The sequence below is a fragment of the Protopterus annectens genome, chromosome 12.part0, assembly GCF_019279795.1.
Source record: "Protopterus annectens isolate FY-2018-M chromosome 12.part0, PAN1.0, whole genome shotgun sequence".
Classification (NCBI taxonomy): Eukaryota; Metazoa; Chordata; order Ceratodontiformes; family Protopteridae; genus Protopterus; species Protopterus annectens.
In genome coordinates this window covers 1,413,120,969-1,413,144,930 of record NC_056746.1, presented here as the reverse complement: position 1 = coordinate 1,413,144,930, position 23,962 = coordinate 1,413,120,969, and the positions used below count along the sequence as shown (strand labels likewise).

The 23,962-nt window shown below is 38.1% G+C and overlaps 1 protein-coding gene across 1 annotated transcript in view; it reads left to right on the top strand.

Annotated features, from left to right (window-relative positions):
• The window catches only part of PPP1R16B (protein phosphatase 1 regulatory subunit 16B), a 711,559-nt gene that overhangs the window by 584,373 nt on the left and 103,224 nt on the right, over positions 1-23,962 (top strand). The window contains exon 5 of the mRNA XM_044090460.1: positions 20,520-20,644. Within this exon, the coding sequence (XP_043946395.1) occupies positions 20,520-20,644 (125 nt within the window). The remainder of the gene's footprint in view (positions 1-20,519; positions 20,645-23,962) is intronic.

Genomic DNA, 23,962 nt, shown 5'->3' with positions numbered 1-23,962 from the left:
CTATTATGTCAACACATGTGCCTGACAAGCTTTAGTCTAGGGAAAGCCCCAATCTGGCATAATTTCTATGTGTTATTAAAGTTATTGGACATACAGAAAAATGTGGCATTTAAGGCAGGTATTTTTAAGAGAGTTAAAACACTTTAAGGCTAATAATTTCTAAGTATTAGTTTTGTGACTTCACCTGTAAGACAAACAAAAATAAGTAACCTGAAGATATTTTACAAAACAAATACCACGTGCACACTTGCACTTTTTACACAAATTGCTTGTGTACTTCTTGCCAACTGCAGTTGAAATTCAGCTCTGTAAGTTCTTTATGTAGTGCGAGATGATAAGTCTGACTACTGCTGCTGCAGAAGGAATATGTGCTTGTTTCACTTTTTGTAGAGTGAAAGCAGCTGGATGGAGACGCACACTTGGGACATGGGTTACAAAGGCATGCGTCTGGAGCATTTCTCCCCGGGCCTCTGCTGAAAATTGCCTTGTTCCAAGTCGGACTTTCCCAGTAAACAAATAAATAAATAAATAAAATATTTTATACTCATACACTAAACAAGGAAGTTAACATGAAATTTGATATGGCATTTGTCTAACATTAAAACCAGTTTGTTCAAATACATGAAATCCAGACATGCTAATGACATAGTTGTAGTGTATGAATCTCTGGAGTATAAATTGGAGAGTTGTGATGAATCTCAAAGTTATAAAACTGAGGGTAGTATATCAGTCTCTCAGTTATAAATCTGAGGTTCGTATATGAATCTCAGGGATAGTATGAATATCAGTGTAATAAATCTTAGGATAGTATATTAATCTACGGGTTATAAATCTGAGGATGGTATATAGGTTCATAGGTTCATAGGTTCATACTAGGCTATCTGCCCTAGGGCATTTATAAGCCTAGCCAGAATGTGTTTGGCTTTCGCCACCCATTTTAAATTTATTTTGCTATGCCCTTTTTCGAGGTTAGTATACTGTGCCTCTGTCTAACTGTGACACAGAAGTGATACCCGGGGTAAACCTACGATCTCCCATCCACTCATCAAGATTCCTCTTGAAGAGAGTCAATGAGGGACTCTGCCTAACCTGGACTGGGATTTTATTCCAGAGTGAACGGAGCCTCTGGGTTATGAATCTGTCCCTCCAGCATGTCCTATTTATTTCAGTGCTGAGGTTCAAGTCTCTCGAGCGTGTAGCTCGATGGGATTTGGATTTTCTGAGGTTCAGCATGTCCATTAATTCCGGGTTGGACATGGCTTTATACGTCAGGCACAGATCGCCTCTGAACAGGCGGTATGCCACTGAGTAGAGCTGGAGTTTCTTTAACCGGGCAGCATATGGCATCTGTTTGAGCCCTTTGATCCTCTTGGTGAGGTACTTTTGGGGTCTTTCCAGTTGCTGCAGGTGTCTGGTAAGGTACATCCCAAAAGGGGCATTGTACTCAATTATGGGCCTGATGAGGGATGAGTAAAGAGGCACGATGACCTCCTGATCTAGATGTGAATCCCTTCATGATTAGGTGGGCTATATAAAATGTTTTTCTAACCACTTTGGCCACGTGGTTGTCAAATGAGAGATTGCTATCAACGTGGGTCCCCAGGTCCCTAATTACTTCTTCTGTACTTAATGGATTACCACCTATGTGGTAATTTGTGGGCACTTTGTTTTTGCCAAAGGGAATGACTATACACTTTTGGCATTTAGTTTGAGGCCATGGCTCTGGCACCAGTTGTCTGTTTCTATGAGGCCCTTTTGGAGGATGCTTGTGTCGGCTGGAGAGTCGATTATGGTGCCCAGTTTGCAGTCATCTGCGAACTTGGTCAGCCACAGTCCTTCCGTGTTGGCCTGTACCTCCGAGAAATATATACCGAACAAGAGAGGTCCCAGGACTGAGCCTTGTGGGACACCACTTGTAACTGGTTTGGAGTCTGACATAGCTCCAGCAATTCTAACCATGTGGGTTCTGTCCTTGAGCCAGTTTGCAATCCATCTAGTGACATAGGGGTTTATATTTAAGCTGGTGAGCTTATCTATAATGCCCAAGTGGGGTATTGTATCGAAGGCTTTTGCGAGGTCCAGGTAGGCTGTGTGGACCACCTTCCCCTCGTCAATGGCCTTGGTGACTGTTTCAAAGAAATCAACCAGGTTTAAGAGCAGGATCTGCCCTTAAAGCCGAACTGGGTAGGATCCAGTGTTTGTAGGTCCCCAATATCTTTATTTATGAGGTCCATGATGATCCTTTCCATAGCTTTGCAGACCAAGCTAGTCAGGCTTATAGGGCGATAGTTTCCAGGATCCGTTGAGGCACCACCTTTATGGAGAGGGACCACTGTTGCTGTACGCCACTCTTTGGGCACATATCCTGTAGTAAGGCTGAGATTGAACAGTAGTTTTATGTTTGGGTTTAGCTCTTCTTGGAGTTCATGTAGGACACAGCCGGGGACACCATCTGGTCCCATTGATGCTGTGTTTTTTGCTTTGGAGAGGCGGCTCTTACCTGAGCATCTGAGATGTCAGGGGGGCAGCACTCTGCTGGGATAGATATTTGCCCTTTTGGTGGGGGGGGGAGAAGTTTGCGCTGAACCTGTCAGCTAGGATGTTGGCAATGTCTGTGGGTTCGTGTACTTTTGTCATTTTGGACTAATTCTGAGCATATCTGGGAATTACCACCCAGGTTCCTAACATAACTAAAGAAAGCCTTGTGATTATCCTTAGTGTCCTGTGCAATTTTTCTCTCAAAGCTGGCCTTAGACAATTTTATGTGTGCCCGTAGTTTTTTGCTAATACTGATCAGTGATGCCTTCCCTTTTTGGATTTTGCACTATCATTTAGTAGCTTCCTCCTTCTATTGTATAGTTTGTTTATGGCTGGGGTCCACCAGACAGGGCGTCTGCCTTTGGAGGATTGGGTCTTGGTTTTATTTGGGATCGCATGATCCATGCATTCCTGAAGGTGTTCATAGAATGCGTTTATAAAGGATTCTGCGGTCTGGGCCATATTTTCCACAGGCCCGGGGGCTTTAAAGGATTCCACCTCAGTTTTGAGGAGTGTGAAATTTGCTTTAGAGAAGTTTTTCACTGTGGTTTTCTGGGCAGGGGGTGGGGTCGGGATGTGAATATCCAGTGAGATTAGTTTATGGTCTGATCTTACCAGTGAGGGATACACTTCTGGTCTGGAGCATAGAGTCCCCATGTTGGTGATGATCAGGTCCAGTATGTTTTCCCCTCTTGTGGGAGTCATAACAAGTTGTTCCATAGCATTTGAGTTTATAAATTCTAGAAACCTTTGGGCTAGGGTGTTGGAGCTAGAGTAATGCTCCCAGTCTATGTTTGGGTAGTTGAAGTCGCCCAATATAATGGTGTTTGGAGAGACCTTCATATTTTCCAGTGTTCTCAGGAAGGCCGAGTGGGGTTCCTGGGTTTGGGTGGGTGGTCTGTAGCAGGCTATAAACTGGAAGGCAGTTTTACCCACTGTTAGTTGCACATGGATAGTCTCTGATGCTTCGTGCTTTGCCACCAACCTGGAGGTGTAGGTATCTTTGATGAATATCGATACTCCCCCTCCTTTTGTGGTTCGGTCCAAGTTGTGGGGCCGAAAAGCATGGTATGAGGTATAACCTGGTAGTGCTGGGGTGCTCTCGGGAGCCCTGAACCAGGTTTCTGTTACTGCACAGATATCGATGTTCTCCATGCTAAGGAGAGTTTCGAGTGTGTGCATCTTGAGGTTTAGACTTCTGGCGTTGTGTAGCATTACTCTTAGTTTCTTATCCCTTGTGATACCTATGGAGGTGGGTTTGTCTTTTGAGCCTTGCCTAAAAAAGGCACTATGGGGGTAGCAAGAGCCTTTGCCAATATCCGAAAGCCTAGGGGTGACAGGTGCAAGCCATCCCTAGTGAAGCATCGTGGCTTGTCGAACATATCATCCCAAGCTGACAGGCATTGGATCCCCTTTGAATGGCACCAGTACTTAAGCCAATTGTTGAAATTGATCATCTTGTCTTCATATTGTGGCATCATTCTTGGTGAGGGTAAGATGCTACTCAAGGTCAGGGTCATACCGGCCTGGGCTACATGCTCAGAGAGCTCCTTTATGTCTCTTTTCATGTAGTCCAGGGAGGTACGTCTCAGGTCATTCACACCATCATGGACAATGACTGAGTCATATTTGTACTTGCCTTGGAGTGACCTGAGTGCTTGTGTTATGTGGCAGATCCTAGCGCCCGACAGGCTGCTCACCGTGACCCTCTCCTTGTCCAGCCTGGTGAGCGGGACGTCAGTGTGCCTGATGATAGAGTCACCTATTACAAGTGTATCAGGTGTGTTGTTTAGTCTTAAGGGCTGTGACTGTTTGGCACACTGGCTTTGTGAGATATGTGTTGCACGTGTTTTGTTTTGGGGTAGCGGCTGCTTGGGTGTCTGCTTTGGAGGTCTCTGCTGCTTGCAGATCTTTATTTAGAGCCTCAGTATGTTTTGTGTGATTATGTGTTTGGTTTGCTGTCGTGGTAGGTCTATGTGAGACTGGAATTGTAGTGAGTGTGGTTTCCTTCTCCTCCTGACTGGTTATGCCAGTACTGAGTTGAGAGAGCTTAGCCTCCAGTTTGGCTATATGGTTGCATCTCTCACATGTGTTGGAATTTGTTGGGAGGAGGAGAGGGTTGTCTGTGTACATTAGGCAGTTGTAACATTGCCTCAAGATTCCCAGATTCACCAGCTGGACCGGAGAGGAGATTGACAACTGACCTTTGGACATGCTAGAATAATATTGGGAATTCCTTAATAATTGAAAACCAGGGCCAGTGGGGAGTGAGGGTGTAGTGCTTTTAATTTTTAGTGCTGACTTATATAATTGCTTTAGTGAGCAAGTGCCAGGTAACTTAAGTGCAATGTGTTACAGGTAACTTAAATGCAAAAACGACAAACAGTAACTTTCTTTCAAGTGAAACAAGGAAATAAGTACAGTAAGCAATGCAGATATCACTAGTGATCCACAAAAGCGCTGAGAAGCCGCGTATTAGGTGGAATTAGCGTTCCAGGGAAATAACAAGCAAACAAACAACAAGCATATAAACAAAGCTGAATCACTAGGTTATAAATATGAGGTATGTTTATGAGTCAATAAGCTATAAATTGGATGGTAGTCTGTGTATCTCAGTGTTATAAATCTGAGGGTGGTATATCACTCTCTGGGTTATAAATCTAAATGAGGTGTATGAATCTTTGAGCTATAAATCTGATGGTAGTGTAGGAATCTCAGGGTTATAAACTTGATGGTTGTATATGAATGTCAGGAGTCCCCGTGGACTATGATGTTTGCAGATGACATTGTGATCTATAGTGAGAGTAGGGAACAGGTGGAGGAGACCCTGGAGAGGTGGAGATATGCTCTAGAGAGAAGAGGAATGAAGGTCAGCAGGACTAAGACAGAATATATGTGTGTGAATGAGAGGGAGGATAGAGGAATGGTGAGGATGCAGGGAGTAGAGGTGGCGAAGGTGGATGAGTTTAAGTACTTGGGATCAGCAGTTCAGAGTAATGGTGAATGTGGAAGAGAGGTGAAGAAGAGAGTACAGGCAGGATGGAGTGGGTGGAGAAGAGTGTCAGGAGTGATTTGTGACAGACAAGTACCAGTAAGAGTGAAAGGGAAGGTCTACAAGAGGGTAGTGAGACCAGCTATGTTATATGGGTTGGAGACAGTGGCATTGACAAAAAGGCAGAAGTCAGAGCTTGATGTGGCTGAGTTGAAGATGTTAAGATTTGCACTGGGTGTGACGAGGATGGACAGGATTAGGAATACGTATATTGGAGGGTCAGCCCAGGTTGGAAGGTTTGGAGACAAAGCCAGAGAGGCAAGATTACGTTGGTTTGGACATGTGCCGAGGAGGGATGCAGAGGATATTGCTAATGCTAAGGATGAAGCTGCCAGGTAACAGGAAAAGAGGAAGGCCTAAGATAAGGTTTATGGATGTGGTGAGAGAGGACATGCAGGTGGTTGGTGTGACAGAGCAAGATGCAGAGGACAGGAAGACATGGAAACAGTTGATCTGCTGTGGCGACCCCCAACGGGAGCAGCCGAAAGAAAAAGAAGATATGAATGTCAGTGTTATAAATCTGTGGGCAGTAGATGAATTTTGGGGTTATAAATCTGAGGGTATTACATAAAATCTTAGGGTTGTAAATCTGATTGTAGTATATGAATCTCAGGGTTATAAATCTGAGGATATTTTACAGTAGGAATCTCAGGGTTATAAACTTGAGGGTAGCATATGAATCTGAAGGTTAAAAACTGTGGGTAGTAAATGAATCTCGGGGTTATAAATCTGAGGGTATTACATAATTCTTAGGGTTATAAATCTGATGGTAGAATTTAAATCTCAGGGTTATAAATCTGATGCTATTATATGAATCTCAGGGTTATAAACTTGAGGGTAGTATATGCATCTCAGGGTCATAAATCTGTGGGCAGTAGCTGACTCTCGAGGTATTAAATATGAGGGTATTAGATAGATGTCAGGGTTACACATCTGATGGTAGTATAAATCTGATGGTAGTATATTAATCTCAGGGTTATAATTCTGAGGATATTATATGAATCTCAGGGTTATACATCTGAGGGTAGTGTATGACTCTCTGGGATATAAATCATCATCATCAACCCCCTTTTACCCATTTTTCTACATGGGGTCAGGGTGTCATGTTAACTGTCACCATCTCTCTCGATTCAATGCCACACTACTGCCTTCTTCAACACTCACACCTGACTATTGCAGATCTTCTCTCACACAATCTATCTACCTCTTTACTGGACACCATCATTTCTTCTTACCTCCTTCCTGTCTTCTTCACCAGATTCTCTTCTGCTTTTCTCCACATCTGCCTGAACCACAGTAATCTGTTCTCTTTGATCTTTTCTGCAATTGGAGCTACTTTGGCTTCTGCTGTTATGTCCTCATTTCTCCCACAGTGTGCAGCCTAACACCCTTTTCGGCTACTTCATTTCCATCACTTCTAGCTTTCTCATCTGTTCTGCCTTTACTGCCCAGGTTTCCGTACCATCTAGTAGTACTGGTCACACCACTGTTTCATGGGTTATAAATTTGAGGGTAGTATATAAATCTCTGGGTTATAAATCTGGTGGTAGTGTATGAATCTCTGGGTTATAAATCTGAGGGTTGTATATAAATCTCGGGGTTATAAATCTGGTGGAAGTGTATGAATCTTTGGGTTATAAATCTGAGGGTAGTATATAAATCTTTGGGTTATAAATCTGGTGGATGTGTATGAATCTTTGAGTTATATATCTGAGGGTAGTATATAAATCTCTGGGTTATAAATCTGGTGGTAGTGTATGAATCTTTGGGTTATAAATCTGAGGGTAGTATATAAATTTCTTGGTTATAAATCTGGTGGTAGTGTATGAATCTTTGGGTTATAAATCTGAGGGTAGTATACAAATCTCTGGGTTATAAATCTGGTGGACGTGTATGAATCTTTGGGTTATAAATCTGAGGGTAGTATATAAATCTCTGGGTTATAAATCTGGTGGACGTTTATGAATCTTTGGGTTATAAATCTGAGGATAGTATATAAATCTCTGGGTTATAAATGTGGTGGTAGTGAATGAATCTTTGGGTTATAAATCTGAGGGTAGTATATAAATCTCTGGGTTATAAATGTGGTGGACGTGTATGAATCTTTGGGTTATAAATCTGAGGGTAGTATATAAATCTCTGGCTTATAAATGTGGTGGACGTGTATGAATCTTTGGGTTATAAATCTAAGGGTAGTATATAAATCTCTAGGTTACAAATGTGGTGGTAGTGAATGAATCTTTGGGTTATAAATCTGAGGGTAGTATATAAATCTCTGGGTTATAAATCTGAGGGTAGTATATAAATCTCTGGGTTATAAATCTGATGAAGTGTATGAATCTTTGGGTTATAAATCTGAGGGTAGTATATAAATCTCTGGGTTATAAATCTGGTGGTAGTGTATGAATCTTTGAGTTATAAATCTGAGGGTAGTATATAAATCTCTGAGTTATAAATGTGGTGGACGTGTATGAACCTTTGGGTTATAAATCTGAGGATAATGTATAAATCTCTGGGTTATAAATCTGGTGGTAGTGTATGAATCTTTGGGTTATAAATCTGAGGGTAGTATATAAATCTCTGGGTTATAAATCTGGTGGTAGTGTATGAATCTTTGGGTTATAAATCTGGAATCTGGTGGAAGTGTATGAATCTTTGGGTTATAAATCTTAAGGTAGCATATAAATCTCTGCGTTATAAATCTGGTGGTAGTGTATGAATCTTTGGGTTATAAATCTGAGGGCAGTATATATATCCCAGAGATTTATACATTATCCTCAGATTTATAACCCAAAGGTTCATACACGTCCACCACATTTATAACTCAGAGATTTATATACTACCCTCAGATTTATAACCCAAAGATTCATACACTTCACCAGATTTATAACCCAGAGATTTATATACTACCCTCAGATTTATATAGTATATAAATCTCTGGGTTATAAATCTGGTGGTAGTGTATGAATCTTTGGGTTATAAATCTGAGGGTAGTATATAAATCTCTGGGTTATAAATCTGGTGGCACTGTATGAATCTTTGGGTTATAAATCTGAGGGTAGTATATAAATCTCTGGGTTATAAATCTGGTGGAAGTGTATAAATCTTTGGGTTATAAATCTGAGGGTAGCGTATAAATCTCTGGGTTATAAATCTGGTGGTAGTGTATGAATCTTTGGGTTTTAAATCTGAGGGTAGTATATAAATCTCTGGGTTATAAATCTGGCGGTAGTGTATGAATCTTTGGGTTATAAATCTGAGGGTAGTATATAAATCTCTGGGTTATAAATCTGGTGAAGTGTATGAATCTTTGGGTTATAAATCTGAGGGTAGTATATAAATCTCTGGGTTATAAATCTTGTGGTAGTGTATGAATCTTTGGGTTATAAATCTGAGGGTAGTATATAAATCTCTGAGTTATAAATGTGGTGGACGTGTATGAACCTTTGGGTTATAAAGCTGAGGATAATGTATAAATCTCTGGGTTATAAATCTGGTGGTAGTGTATGAATCTTTGGGTTATAAATCTGAGGGTAGTATATAAATCTCTGGGTTATAAATCTGGTGGTAGTGTATGAATCTTTGGGTTATAAATCTGAGGGTAGTATATAAATCTCTGGGTTATAAATCTGGAATCTGGTGGACGTGTATGAATCTTTGGGTTATAAATCTGAGGGTAGTATATAAATTTTTGGGTTATAAATCTGGTGGCACTGTATGAATCTTTGGGTTATAAATCTGAGGGTAGTATATAAATCTATGGGTTATAAATCTGGTGGAAGTGTATAAATCTTTGGGTTATAAATCTGAGGGTAGTGTATAAATCTCTGGGTTATAAATCTGGTGGTAGTGTATGAATCTTTGGGTTATAAATCTGAGGGTAGTATATAAATCTCTGGGTTATAAATCTGGTGGTACTGTGTGAATCTTTGGGTTATAAATCTGAGGGTAGTATATAAATCTCTGGGTTATAAATCTGGTGGAAGTGTATGAATCTTTGGGTTACAAATCTGAGGGTAGTATATAAATCTCTGGGTTATAAATCTGGTGGTAGTGTATGAATCTTTGGGTTATAAATCTGAGGGTAGTATATAAATCTCTGGGTTATAAATCTGGTGGTAGTGTATGAATCTTTGGGTTATAAATCTGAGGGTAATATATGAATCTCTGGGTTATAAATCTCATGATAGTGCATGAATCTCTCAGTTATAAATCTGAGTGCAATGTATGACTCTCTGAACTATAAATTTGAGAATATCAGTAATAATTTTCCTAGTGACAGGACTGGTTCCTTGTTCTTTTCTCAATGTTTCCAAGCTGCTACTGGTAGTAACAAAAGCAAGAATATTGATGTTTGCCAACACAAGCGGGAACTGAAACTGAAACATTAAATAGAGCCAGTTGTTTAGGTGTCAGCATGTTGTCAGATCACAGAATTTGAAAGCAGTATTTCATCTGTAATCATTCAAGGACATGAACTCAAAAGGTAGAATCTGCTGTACTTTCACAACTTTTGGCTTATCTTCTGTATGACACATTTTGGATTTTTTTTCTTAGATTGACAAAAAAAACCCCGTGAAGAAGTTCCAGGGGAAAAAGTACTCCTATGTAAAAAGGACATGCAGTGAGTGGTTGTTCTTTGAGGTCTATCAGTGTGGACATTAATGTAGTAACAGAACTTAGTAGGCAGATTATTAAACTAATTTAAATTGTATACTTTCTGTAAGTGTTTGTGGAAAAGGTACCTAGTTTTAATTAACAGGCTAATAATTTCTGAGGTAAAAGCCCCTGGTACTGTTCAAGAATATTAAATAACGTTCCTTTTGTGGATTAACCATGTGTATTTAATTGACATTTATTTTTTATCAGTACCATTGATAACTGATAATTCCATTCATAAATGGCTGACCAGAATGTCATACCTTTCCCCTGTTCATTAAACTATATTTAAATGATCAAGGAAAACTTCCAGAGTTGTCTTAGAGTTTCAAGAGTCAGCCATTAAGATTTATGTAGGTATATCTTAAGACACTTTTATTTCTACCATTTTACTGAGCCCTTTGCATTATCCCAAGTAAAACTATGTATGTAAATGATAGAGTATGTATTGGAGTTAAATCCTCTTAAGATGTTGAATTTGTATATCTTTCTGATGGGAATAATAAGCAATATCTGCAGTTACTTTAAGTGGTGTTTTTTGTAATAAGAAAATGTGATTAGAAGGAGGTGATGTGTACAACCTTCAAGAGCAGAATTATTTTAAGTTGTAATCTCTGCACAGAGGCAATGAACATTTAATCATTGCATAATTTTATCTCCCAGAAATATGGATATGGCAATGAAGGTGAGATATATGGTTCTTAATATAGATTTAGCTAAACCAATTCATAGATATGTAAACTCAATAATTCCAGTTAACATAGATGCTGTATTTGATGTGGTTTAAAAGCTGCAAAAATCTTTAGACCCAAAATGTCAAAAATAGCATCAAAAGGAATGACTAATAAACAAGAATCATCTTCCTAAAAGAAAAAAAGCAATCTTGTTATTACTGTTTTGAAGAAGAAATCCAAGAATATCCCTTATGTATTAAGCCAGAAGTTCTGTAGCCAATGCATAGAGAAGGGGACAGAGGGAACAATCTTGCTTGATGCCTTTTTTTTAATGCCCTTCAGAAAAATAAACCTACTTTAACTGCTGTGAACAAATAATGTTAAGAAAATTGTATTAGATCAATAAAATATCTTCTAAAATTTGTCGTATTTAAAGCATATTTAAAATAATTTAAGTGAAAGTTTTCATAAGCTGTCTCAGTGCCAGAAATAAGTAATTGTTTCATCTGTGTATGGTCTGATGCATAATCTATCAAGCACAGTGCTTTGATCTATATATTTTAGCTCAGATTTGGATTCACATGGTCCATCACGCAAATGCTAAAATTCTGGGAAATGTTAAATGCTATTACCTTATTGAAAGTTGAATAATGTTTTACAGAGTATAGTTTTCTTATACATTCCAGTAAGACTACCATCTGATCCTACAATTTTATCATACTTTGTGTTTGCAGAAGACTGTCATAAGAAATGTGAATGAAAGTAAAAATTATTACTAAAATTGAAGGGATGATATTTATAGAAAACTGATAAATATTTACCAATAGTTTGTGTAGAGAGGTTAATTTTTGGAAACTGATTTAATGGGTATATGATTATTGGGTTGGATTTTATTGCAAGAAAGTATATGTTGTGTGGAGGATCAATTAATTATTGAAGAGGAATTGTCTAGATGCTGTGACATGCCAAAAATCATTGATTGTTTTATTATGGTTAAGTGACAAACCAGTGGCAAGTTGAGCTAATGGTTGTTGTAAGAGGGTCTACAATTCAGTACTATTATTTACTGCTGTTAAAAGAGGAGATTGTCAGTATAACAAATTATATTGTGCTAGGGGAGGTAATTGGTGAGATTGTTAATAAAACAGTGAAGACAAAACTAAAAATTGAGCTTTGATTACCTCCTAAGGAAAGGATGACCTCAGAGTGTGCATTTGGAAGAGAATGTTGTTAAATGTCTGTCAAATAGTCCTTTATGCAGGAAGTAGCATTATATTCAATATCCCCTACCCACCCTTACACACTGTTGCTTATATCAAATGTGCCAGAACCAAGTGCAGAGGCAGAGACTTAGGGCTATATTTCTAAACATATTATTTAAGTAACTCCACTGTATAAAACAGTTGGTAAACAGTGGTGCAGTAGTACTTCTGAAGGTGCACACCACACACACAAACATGCACATACACACATTGGGATTCAGACATTGAAGCCTATGGTCTACATGGCAGTCAGACAATTCCTAGGTTGTATGCAAGACAGTTTGGGCACCAGAGAAAGCAGGGAAATCAACATGAAAGCCAAGACTGATAGAATCACGTGTCCACCCATCAATATAAGTACTATAGCTATCGCTCTCCCAGATAACCTCCATCCTGCCATAAGTTCTGATCAGCCAAGACTTATAAATTGCCATGTCATCTACACTTATCTAATAGTCTAGTGGTCCCAGCCGCAGTATTCATTCCACCATCAAGTGGAGGCTGACTAATCGGTAACCAACAGGTCATAGTAACCAACCTGTCATAGGTGTGATCAAGGACTTCTGTGCATCGGTTTCTGTGATTGTTTGGCATGCTAACAACATAAGAATTTTTACTTGCTGTAGCAGGCATTTTCCATTTAATCCTATTGGCCCATCCTATCAAGATGCAGTTTCTATTTCCTCAAACAGCATTTTGTTTAATGCATCAGTAAAGCAAGACTTGCAGTGGACATGCCTGCACTATGGCTGGATTAGCAGATATGAAAGATGTTGACAAAGGCGTATCATTGCACACATTTATGCATTAGGGTCAGAAAGTGTTGCTGTTAGGTAATTTTGAATATGATGCACTGCACAGATATTTGAGCACAGGTGTCATGTAAGGCATCGTATGAAAACTAATCTGTGGTTGCAAACAAGAATGATGAGGATGCAGGGAGTAGAGGTGGCGAAGGTGGATGAGTTTAAATACTTGGGATAAACAGTTCAGAGTAATGGTGAGTGTGGAAGAGAGGTGAAGAAGAGAGTATAGGCAGGATGGAGTGGGTGGAGAAGAGTGTCAGGAGTGATTTGTGACAGACGAGTACCAGTAAGAGTGAAAGGGAAGGTCTACAAGAGGGTAGTGAGATCAGCTATGTTATATGGGTTGGAGACAGTGGCACTGACATAAAGGCAGGAGTCAGAGATTGACGTGGCTGAGTTGAAGATGTTAAGATTTGCAGTGGGTGTGACGAGGATGGACAGGATTAGGAATAAGTATATTAGAGGGTCAGCCCAGGTTGGAAGGTTTGGAGACAAAGACAGAGAGGCAAGATTACGTTGGTTTGGACATGTGCTGAGGAGGATGCAAAGTATATTGGGAAAAAGATGCTAAGGATGAAGCTGCCAGGTAACAGGAAAAGAGGAAGGCCTAAGATAATATGGATGTGGTGAGAGAGGACATGCAGGTGGTTGGTGTGACAGAGCAAGATGCAGAGGACAGGAAGAAATGGAAACAGTTGATCCGCTGTGGCGACCCATAATGGGAGAAGCTGAAAGAAAAAGAAGAAACAATCAAAGTCCCATGTGGTGCAGTTAGATGTAAATGTTCGATTCTGACCAGTCTATGCTAAATGAGAAGTGTCTCTTCATTTGCTAGGACATGATATATTACAAAGAGGGAGGCTAAAGTTAAAAGAATATCTAGCAACCCCAGGATGAGACAACTGTTGTGTTTTCAACTGCTAACCACAGCAGAGGAATTGTATGACCTTAAAGAAGGAATATTCATCTTAGTACTCATTCTAACAGCGGTAAATTGGCTTACTTTCTTTACTTTTTTGCAGATGGTAAAATAAATATGCCATTAAACTAAAGTGAATCCCCATCAGGCTCTACCAGGCCAGAATGCTTCCTCATTTATTTCCAGAATTAAAGTGCTTTCTTTTTTTCCACCAGTTCAGCACCTATTAACATAATCAGTCAGAAGGGACAAGCAAATGTAATGATTCATATGTAGATGTAACTGCTTAATAAACGGTCAAACAAAGCTGCCAGGATAAATTCAGTCCTAAGAATCCTTAATTATTTCATAAAATTACTCTTGTTCTGTAGTCTCGACTCAAAAATCCATGTCTTAATAATATCTTTTTCTCATTGCTTGTTTCACAGTTAATATTTCATGACTGACCGTCTGGAATTCACAGGAACCTGTAATAACCCTCCTGCGAGTTTGGTGCTTGTGGTTTACATGCAAAGTATAAATTTTCTCAATAAAAATTAATATTCTGATACAACAGACTAAAGCAAATCAGCACACTTCTGTCTTAACTGGTTTCCATGCTTCTACTTATAATTTAAACTAGTTGTTCATATTTTCAGGTACTTTTTTAATTTGTAAAGCCTCATGGAACACTACAGATACATGAGGGCTTTACAGACACAGTAAGTCTGACATATCAAACTGGTTGTGTTACTCAGTTTAGACAGATCACAATATCCCTGTAGTACAAATAGCTTCATGTATTACACATGTATACTCTTATACTATATTATCTCATACATTAACATGCTTGCATGCAGAGTAATTTTAATCTCAAACTGAAAAGTTAAATTTTAACTCTGTGATATAATATGAGCTTTCAGGAAGCAGTTTAGCATTCTATTCTTACATTTCCAGCAATATATTATTTACAGCTGTTATTGCTTTGTTCTTGCAGAATGCAACACAACCTGTCTTTATGTTCTACCTCATTTAAGAGGAGAGTTTTTTTTTTTCAAGTTTGTATTATTTCTGTTGACCTGAGCACAAGTCAGTCTTGTTTATATCTCTAGCTGGGATGGGTACATGGCAACTGTAAATGAAGCTGCTGATGTGAAGTATATACTTTATAGTCACTCGCAGCCTGCCAGCAATAAGATTGTCTTATAGTAACAAGAAACTGTTAACTGCTGACCTGTAAGTAAAAATGGCTATCACAGTAAGTGAGTAGTTTTCTTGTTATAGAATCATGGCTTGTGAAAATAGACCTTAGCACAGCTAAGGTAAAAAAAAATCTCCTAAATTGCAGCATTTTCATCATCTTGTCATATGCCTTTGGTAACGCAGAAGCAGCAGCGTTTTTCTGGAGTCTTTTCTGCAAACAAAAATACAAGTGACGGCAGTGATAGTCAAACCATGTCTGCAAGGTATTGTTTAGCTTCTTTCTCAGACTGCATTGCATTGCCCATGTGCATTTTAATACTAATTGTAAATCCCAAATGACAACCTGAGTGTCCTTGGGTCAGGACTTTCAGTATCATAACCATCACTACAGAGCAACAAATTTTACTAGGCATCAGGTTTTTGTTAAAGTGTACTACATAGATCGACTGCAGCAAAAAATCTGTTTCCTTAACAGCCAGAATTGTTTAGACAGAAAAAATATGAGATATACAATGATTTGTGCTCACACAGAATGTATTCTTATGTCGTATTAGTGAGGAATGATAACAAAACTGCCTTCCTTTGTCTGCACTGCCACACAACGTTAAAGTCATGTGAACTGCTGGGAGCAATGCAGATAGTGCAAGACCAAGATAAATAACAGGCCTGAGGTAACCATTTCATTTTTGAATGTGCAGATCATCCCCGTGGCAAGCCCCTGCTTGAGTTGTTGGTATACCTCTTCATAGGTAGGTACTAAGCTAACTGCCCTTGCGAGCCATTTTAAGCCTAGCCAATCATCCCTTGTGAGACTCAAACCCTGCACCTTGTGTTTGTAAGGCAAACACCTTAACCATTAGGCCACCCTGCCACCTTGGCCTTAGTAGTTGGTTCTCTCATGGAATTGCATTGGTTCCTTTAGTCTGACACTATTGTTGTTCAGCAGTGTACTACAGTCCTTTGCTGTGCATTTTCAAAATGACAGTTGTATACTATACTTTCATTTGAAGTCACCAGTTCACTTCATAGTTTTAGAATTTGTCCCCACAGACACAAACACACACACACATATATATATATATATATATATATATATATATATATATATATACATACACACACACACACACACACACACACACACACACACACACACACACACACACACACACACACACACACACACACACACACACAGACATGCACACACCACTCTAGGGGTGAGGGGTTCCATCTTTATGACTTGGTATCTCTGAGCACAGTCCATCTTTATTCATTTGACTTTAGTAATGGCAAACTTGGAAAAGTTTGTCAGACTAAGTAGGTCCTCTTATTTTGAAGGGGAACTACTAACATTCAATGCTATAATGATAAATTGCTACACTGCAAAATGTCACTACAAGTATTTATACATCTGTCTACCAAGGGAGACTCAGAGACCAGGCTAGTAATGAGGGATGAAAGACTGAAGTATAAATTCTGGTATTGAGTTTAATGAGATGATTCAGTTATACTATTTATTGTATAAATGAATAAATAAGTAGTTAACAGGATTAAAGAATTCCATTTCTTTAAAAGAAAAACAAAATCAGTTGTGGTGTGATAAAAATGTCATTATGAACGTTCCACTTTAAATGTTTATTATATGTGGTATTCATGCAACTCAAAATGTGATCATGCATGATGGCCTTGTGCTGTGTTAGGGGTGATGTTGCAGAACTGGGGGAACTGTAAAGTAAAAAATCTGTTAGGTATAGCAACAAGCTGGCATTCTGACTTGTTGCACTATATTAGATGAACTGTTACAGTACAGTGCAACAAGCTGTCTTCTTTATACCATAAGAATGGTGGTATCCGTGGCTGTGATGTCATCTGCTACAAATGCTTTGTTCTCCAAAACTACTGTATACACAAGTCTTCGGTATGTGTGTAAATTACTAAGTAAATTAATGTGCTGTGGGTTGGATGCTTCCCAGCTTTCATTTTGCATTGCACTTATTTATATTTGTCAGAGTAATGAAACTGTAATAATATTTCTAATAATATTTAGCAGTACTAGGTTGTCTAGAATGCAGTGAGATTCAGCATCACAAACACAGAAAAATAACGATTTTGGAAACCCCATTACAGGTGGCACCCCGACTATAAAACAGAATAAGACAGACACCCCTTACTCAAAAAGTTTCTTATACTATTTTAATAAAAATCATTGGCAGCACAAAAAGCAGGTTAGTTTTCTGACATATGTTAGAAGAATCCCATTCAATAATTACCACCACTTTGCTTTTAGCATGCATGTATATAAGCAGATCTTTCATTATATAAAGACATTTAGTGATATAGCATGTCATTTATATAAAAAGCCTGTTAGTATGTGTAAGATAACTAGATAAGTCAGGTCTGACTGTCACCTCAATGATTTTGAGTTGTGGAAGTGAACAAACCATCTGTAAATGCATTTAATAGTAATTGTGCTAATCACAAAGTTGCTAATAAGAGACACAATAATTATACCATGGTTATCACAATCATTTTTATGATGATTAAAGCAGCTGAAATGCAGGAGGAATGGTGTCTATAAATATCTACAGAATCCATGATAGTTGCTTATCCATGATCTACAAAACTAGATATCTATTGCAAAAGCAGATTATAAAATGAAAAACATACTTCGAGTCCTTTCACTTCTTATCTAGTGTGAATTGATGATCACCTTTCAAGAGCTGTAATTTCACTTAACACTATATTTAATACATCTAAAATGGTACTGGGGAAGTTTAGTTTTCCCTAAAATTAAAGCATATTAAATGTAGGTCCAAACTCATAGTTACCTATAGGATGCTACAAAATAATCCTAAATACTGTTACAGGTCCGGAAAGCAATGACATTCAGCAGAAAAGCCGGTCAGTCCTTCAGTAAACTTTATTTCAATAAAAAAATGTTTGTGTCGTGAAATCAGAAGTTTGTTGTTTTTCTGTGATCAACTATGGGATATTGAAAGGCATTATGAGTTATGGCATGGTTAACTGCTTGACAGTGGAAAATGAGACAAAATAGTTAAAATAATCAAACGGCCATAAAAACAAATTCTGTTAGTTCCCACTGGAGGGAGATTGCCTGCTTGGTGTTTAATTATCTGTACAAAGAAATTAGGGAGAAAGTAAAAAGCAGAAATGAAAATAGAAGTTCTTGTCTACATTCTATTTCCTAGATATATTTGAGGCCTTGACAGTTCCTTAGGATATAAAAGTGACACTCACCAACTTCTTTTAATCAAAATATTCCATGAATGTGATTCTGTGAGCAGTTAATGGAATCTGCATTCATAAAAATAAATACTTCCTCATAATTAATTTGCAGCAATTTATCTTTGCCTTTAGTAGTTAGTCGATCCTTGTAAAATATTTTCCTATTAACAGTTGGTACTTGGTGGTCAGGTGAAAGTGCAATGTCCAAAAATGTGCATAGGTCCTTGATAACATTTTCACCTTTGAAGAAGGTATCTTTCATGTGACCGATACAGGGTTTTCTTGTTTCCCTAAGAGGAATACTCATTTTCTGATTTGCACTTTACATAAAAATGATGAAAGTTACAGGCATTCTGGCTGTATGGTTCTTATTTTAACTTATAACCTTGTAACCCTGGTCGTTTTTATGTTTTTCCCATGCATTTAAAATTAAATCATTATTTCGTGAAGCTGAAGTGTATTACTAGTTCTTATTTTCAAATCTGGATGAAAAATATATATACCTATAAAAATCCTAAAAGAATATTTTCTGTTCATTATATAATGTTTAAGTAATGAAAAGTGTATACTTTACAAACTGTTTTGCACATTCCCTCCAGTACAACTCTTTTGAGTGTATGCCTTTAACTCCTAGTGGGTGTGGTGTGTTAAAATTAAATGTAAACAACTGAATAAAGACTAATCTGTTGAGACTACATAGCTGGAGATCTCGCTATCAAAAACTCCACTGTTTCTAAAATTCAACTTTTCTATGAGATTTTTAGTGATTAGGAGTCTGTGCACGTGGTCTCTGCCCCCATGGAATATATGAGGTTCTTTGTCCCAAGTGTAAAATAAAGTTACTGTCATTATGGCCAGAGTGTCATTCAGTGAAGTAGTGCTGAGCAAGGGGTCAGTCATCAGCAAGATCTTCCTGTTGGGAGTGTCACATACTTGTTTGTATTGCATTTTCAATAGTTGTAGTTTTATTTGACAACACAATTTTCATGTATTTTTGGGTCTGTGATGCAGAGCACTAAAGGCCTAACTGCAGCCCAGATGTGAGATTGACTAGTGAGTTGGCTGCTAGAGGAACCAATAGGGGAAGGATGGAATGTGCATACGACTCCCAACTCAGCCACCCTGGAGGTAGGGAGACTGCAAGCACTGCTGCTGTACTGACAACCAGTAGAAACATGAAGCGATCAGAACATAATGGCTGTTTGCAGGCCAAGCTGTACATGCTGTATCTAGAGTCAGACATTCACAGTACCATGCATGTCCAGGAGACTGTTGCAAACTGAACTAATCTTAGGATACCAGGGTCTAATAGTCAATAGAAAAACCCCGATGGCTGCCTTGATGATGCCCTTCTGTGACCATCTCTTGCCAAAAGAGAAATGAATGACATTATTAGGTCATGGAAGGGATGATGGTTAGCAGGCAGGAGAGAGAAATATGCAAAAAAGAAATTATTTTCAAGTAGTTTTTCCTCTTTTATACATCTTTAGCTTTGTTGGAGCCAGACAGCATGCAGAATAAATAAAATAATCTAAAAGGTATGTTGAATGAAAAGAAAGATTCTAATGCAGTTTTTCAAAATAATTAAAAAAGGCATTTTTGAGGACAAGCCTCCTCTATACTCTTGATGTTATCATAAAGAACACTGTAATCACAGCTCCTCAAGGCAGCAGTAATCTTAATTGTCCAATTGGTAATGCAATCAGTTGTGCATTATCATACGGCTTACTGTCTTAAACCATCCAACTATTAATTCTGATCCTAGCAAAAAAAAGTTTGTTTTATTCCATATTACTGCTTCCAGCAGTCTATTCCAATGCCAAAATGTTTGCATTCAGAAATGCTTTTGTTGTTTTTTCATGGAATATCTGGAAAGATAATGGAAGACTGGAAAATCATTAGCTGCCTTAAAAAAATCTTGCACACGTGTATGAGAAAATGTAGAAACCAGAAATGTGTGTGGTTAGTAAAATGAATAAAATGTAAGCTTATTATGTATAAAGTGAAAATTTTGGAGTACATAGTTAGGGGTTTAATGTGAAATAACATGCTTAATTTTAGCTATTCAGCACCATTTCTATAATATAGCATTTGTCTGTACTTCTGTAAGATTTGTATAATCTCCAAAAAGAAATAATAAGCAGTTTTCTTCTTCATTTCACTGCAATTGCTGTACAGGGGTGACACAAGACAAAATAAATGAAATGCGAGCAGCAACGGAACAGCAAATGATAGCTGATATGGGAATCCTGATGGAGACCAAACACGACTTAAATGTGATAGATGCCCAGGGAGCTACACTGGTGAGCACACGGTTACGGATGGAAGAAATGTTTTGTAATTGGATAATAAAGTGTACAGTCAGGAACATTTTATCATATATCACTGATATTGTGTTTCAGGGCAAAATGCTTATGGCACAATGAACAGATTCATCATAAATATATGCATTTTCGCAAGAGTTGTTTACTTTTATGGCCAAAGTGTCCCTTCTTTTCAAAGCTCATCAACACCTTACCACAGTCTACTGCTTTCTTTGCTCTGTTTGGTTTAGTGGACTATAGTCAGGTATTTTAGATGCAAATTGGTGTGGCATTGTTTTGGTCTCTGACCATTTTGTTTGTAAGTTATAGTTGCATACCCTGCACCTTGAAAAATAAGTGATAGTTTCATTTATTCTTAAAGTTTTGTTTTGTTTTTTTTTTTAGTTTACAGAAGGAATGCAGCCTAGGTGCTGCAATCAGGTTTAGAAACAGTTGTAGAAACAGAAACTATTCAAACATATTTTGTGAACGTGCAGTCTTTTTCTCAGAAATCTGCAATTTTCCATAACTGCTAACCAGACTTTGTTTTACTGTGAGATGCTTATACTTCATATTTCCATGCTCACACTAACATAATAAACAGAACCTAAAGTCACTTTCTCAAAGAAAACTAACAACATACTATTTGCAGTGGTCTAGAGCAGGAAAGACCTGCTTTGCTTGTGTTTTTAATAAGCTAGGCCTTTCCAGAATTTCTATCAGCTGTGTTTGCTGACTGTGCATTTGAACACAATGTGCCATCACACTGTGTCAACTACCTCTTTACAAGGTAAACAAGCTAATATCCATTATCTAAAAGTGTTTTTTTGTGGGTCAGGCAGCAGTTTCAGTCTGTCCAAGTATATTCTTTACATATTAAACAAGAGCCCACTAGGCAGTCATCCTCAGGACTGTTAGCTATTGCTTAGAAGCAAGTAGAGGCAACAATTTGAAAGTACCATTCCTTATTCTCTCTTCGACTACTGTGTTTTTCAAGTTTTTATTGCTGAAAAGCATCTTGCAGCTTTTTATTTTTTGTGCTTTACTATATTATTATTATTATTATTATTATTATTATCATTAGCATTATCATTATTTTAGGTGTAGTGGCTTCCCATTTTGCTTTTTCATGAGTTGCGTCAACAGCTTCTAAATCAGATTCAGACATGAAAATATTTGAACTGTTTCTGATTTTGAGTGGATAATTCAACATATACTTTTGCTGTACATAAGCAGCCAGAAGTGTATCTCCCTCCTTCCATTGTATATTTTATTGAGCAGTGACTCCAAATTCCCTCACTAAATATACCCCCCAAATCCATGGCACCGAAACACCACAGCAGCACTACAGAACAAGCATCATATATTTTGTCAAAGCACGGACCAACACGTCTCATCTTTACTGCATTATATTAACTTTAATTTGTCATTTCTGATTGTGTAGCTGTAGTCCATATAACTGATTTTGCTGAATGGTTTCTTAATTTTAAGACAAATAAGTTATTGGAACACTGTACAATTTCATGCATATATCATCAGCACAGAAGTACCACCTTAAATGTGCTTGAAAGCAACAGTGTAAACAAATAATAAGTACTTAAGTATCTGCAAAGCTAGAAATGTACAAACCCAAACTCTTATAGTTTTACATTGCTTGACAAATATATGTAGTTGAGGATGAGGTTTTAAATGTCCATCCAATCATCAAGGTTTCTTTTGAAGAGGGACAAAGAGGAGCTCTGCTTGACATGTATGGGCAGTCTATTCCAGAGTCTGGGGAGTCTCTGGGATAGGTTCCTGAGTCAAGCAGAGCCTCTTTTGACCCTCTTCAAAAGAACCCTGATGATTGGTAGGTAGATAAAATTCAGGTCCAGGGAAGTAAATACAGTGGGAATAAATAGCCAGGGAATTGTTATGGCTAGGCTTGTATAGGCCCTAGGGCCGATAGCCTAGTACCAACCTCTGTCATTGTAGACTATCTTCAAGCCTACCCTAGATAAAAAAAAATCATATTATTCACTAAGCATTATCATTAAACTTATTTTCTTGCAAGTACTTGCAGTAGTTTTTCAGACAACAAATATAAAGATGCAATACTGGTAAGAAAGAAAAAGCTAAGATTTAGTTTTGTACATATTTTTTGGTTTGTGGTGGTTGTTTATCTTTCAGCTTTTCCCGGTTAGGGGTCGCCACAGCGAAACTCTGGTCCGCTAATGATTGGCAGTTGTTTTTTATGGTGTCGAATTGCCAGCCCAACGCCCAACCTTCAACGAAGGCATGCCCATTCAACACATGTCTTTTGAAAGCCCACTCGACCGCGGGGAGGACATGCAGACTACACACAGAAGGCACTCCCAACCCAAGCCTCCAATAAATAAATAAATTGGCTTTTGTCTTTCTCTGCTTAGTGTTATCCATCAAAGAAAGAATGCCTAAAGGTTAAAATGTTAAATGCACAATTCTTTTTGGATTTCTGAAGTAGAAACCTCCACAGGGTGGCTTACTTCACCACTGTATAATGATTAGAATCTTCTTCCTGATAGCAAATTGATTGGCACATCAAATTCCAGCTGTGAAATCTGTGCCAGCTCATTAACCCCCTCATAAATTAGCTCATCAAGGAGACCAACTCCTCAAGTGTAGCTCCATACACTGGGAGTTAGGACATTTCAGTTAGATAGCATTTTGTAGGGAGCAAGTCCTCCTCTCTACCCCCACCCCCAGCCAAACGGTTCTCAGTGAGTCTTCTCTTTTGTAGAAACTGCAGGGTTGCGGAATTGTTAATACACTAAAAAGGAAAATATGTCATATTCATAATGTGCATTGTTGTAACCGGAACAGGATGTTACCGAGACTCCGACTACACCCCTGCCTGCTGTGTACCAGCATAGCAACATTTTTTTTTTAAACATTTACTGCTAAGTATAGATATTTGCCCTCCTTACTTCAGGATCAAGAATCATTGTTTATAAGCAGAAATCAGGTTAATAGAAGTCAGGCAGATGCAATAACTATCACATACATGATGACAAAGAACAAGCACGTTACAGACAATTTCCAAAGAATTAAAGCTAGAATCTCGCAAAACCAATGTACTTCCTTTTCTCCTTAATATTGCTTCCTTGGAGTTGGTTACATGTTTTAGTATTAGATATGGCTTGCCCGCGTTTAAAATACGTTTGATATTTTGATCACAGATATGTGTGTCCAGCAAGAAATTGTCTCATCTCTATCTCACGCTAATAGGAACTTTTAGTAGGTGCATTGCCATAAGTTGAGACTGTGTGACAGGAAGAAGGCTAGAATATCTGTAGAGCA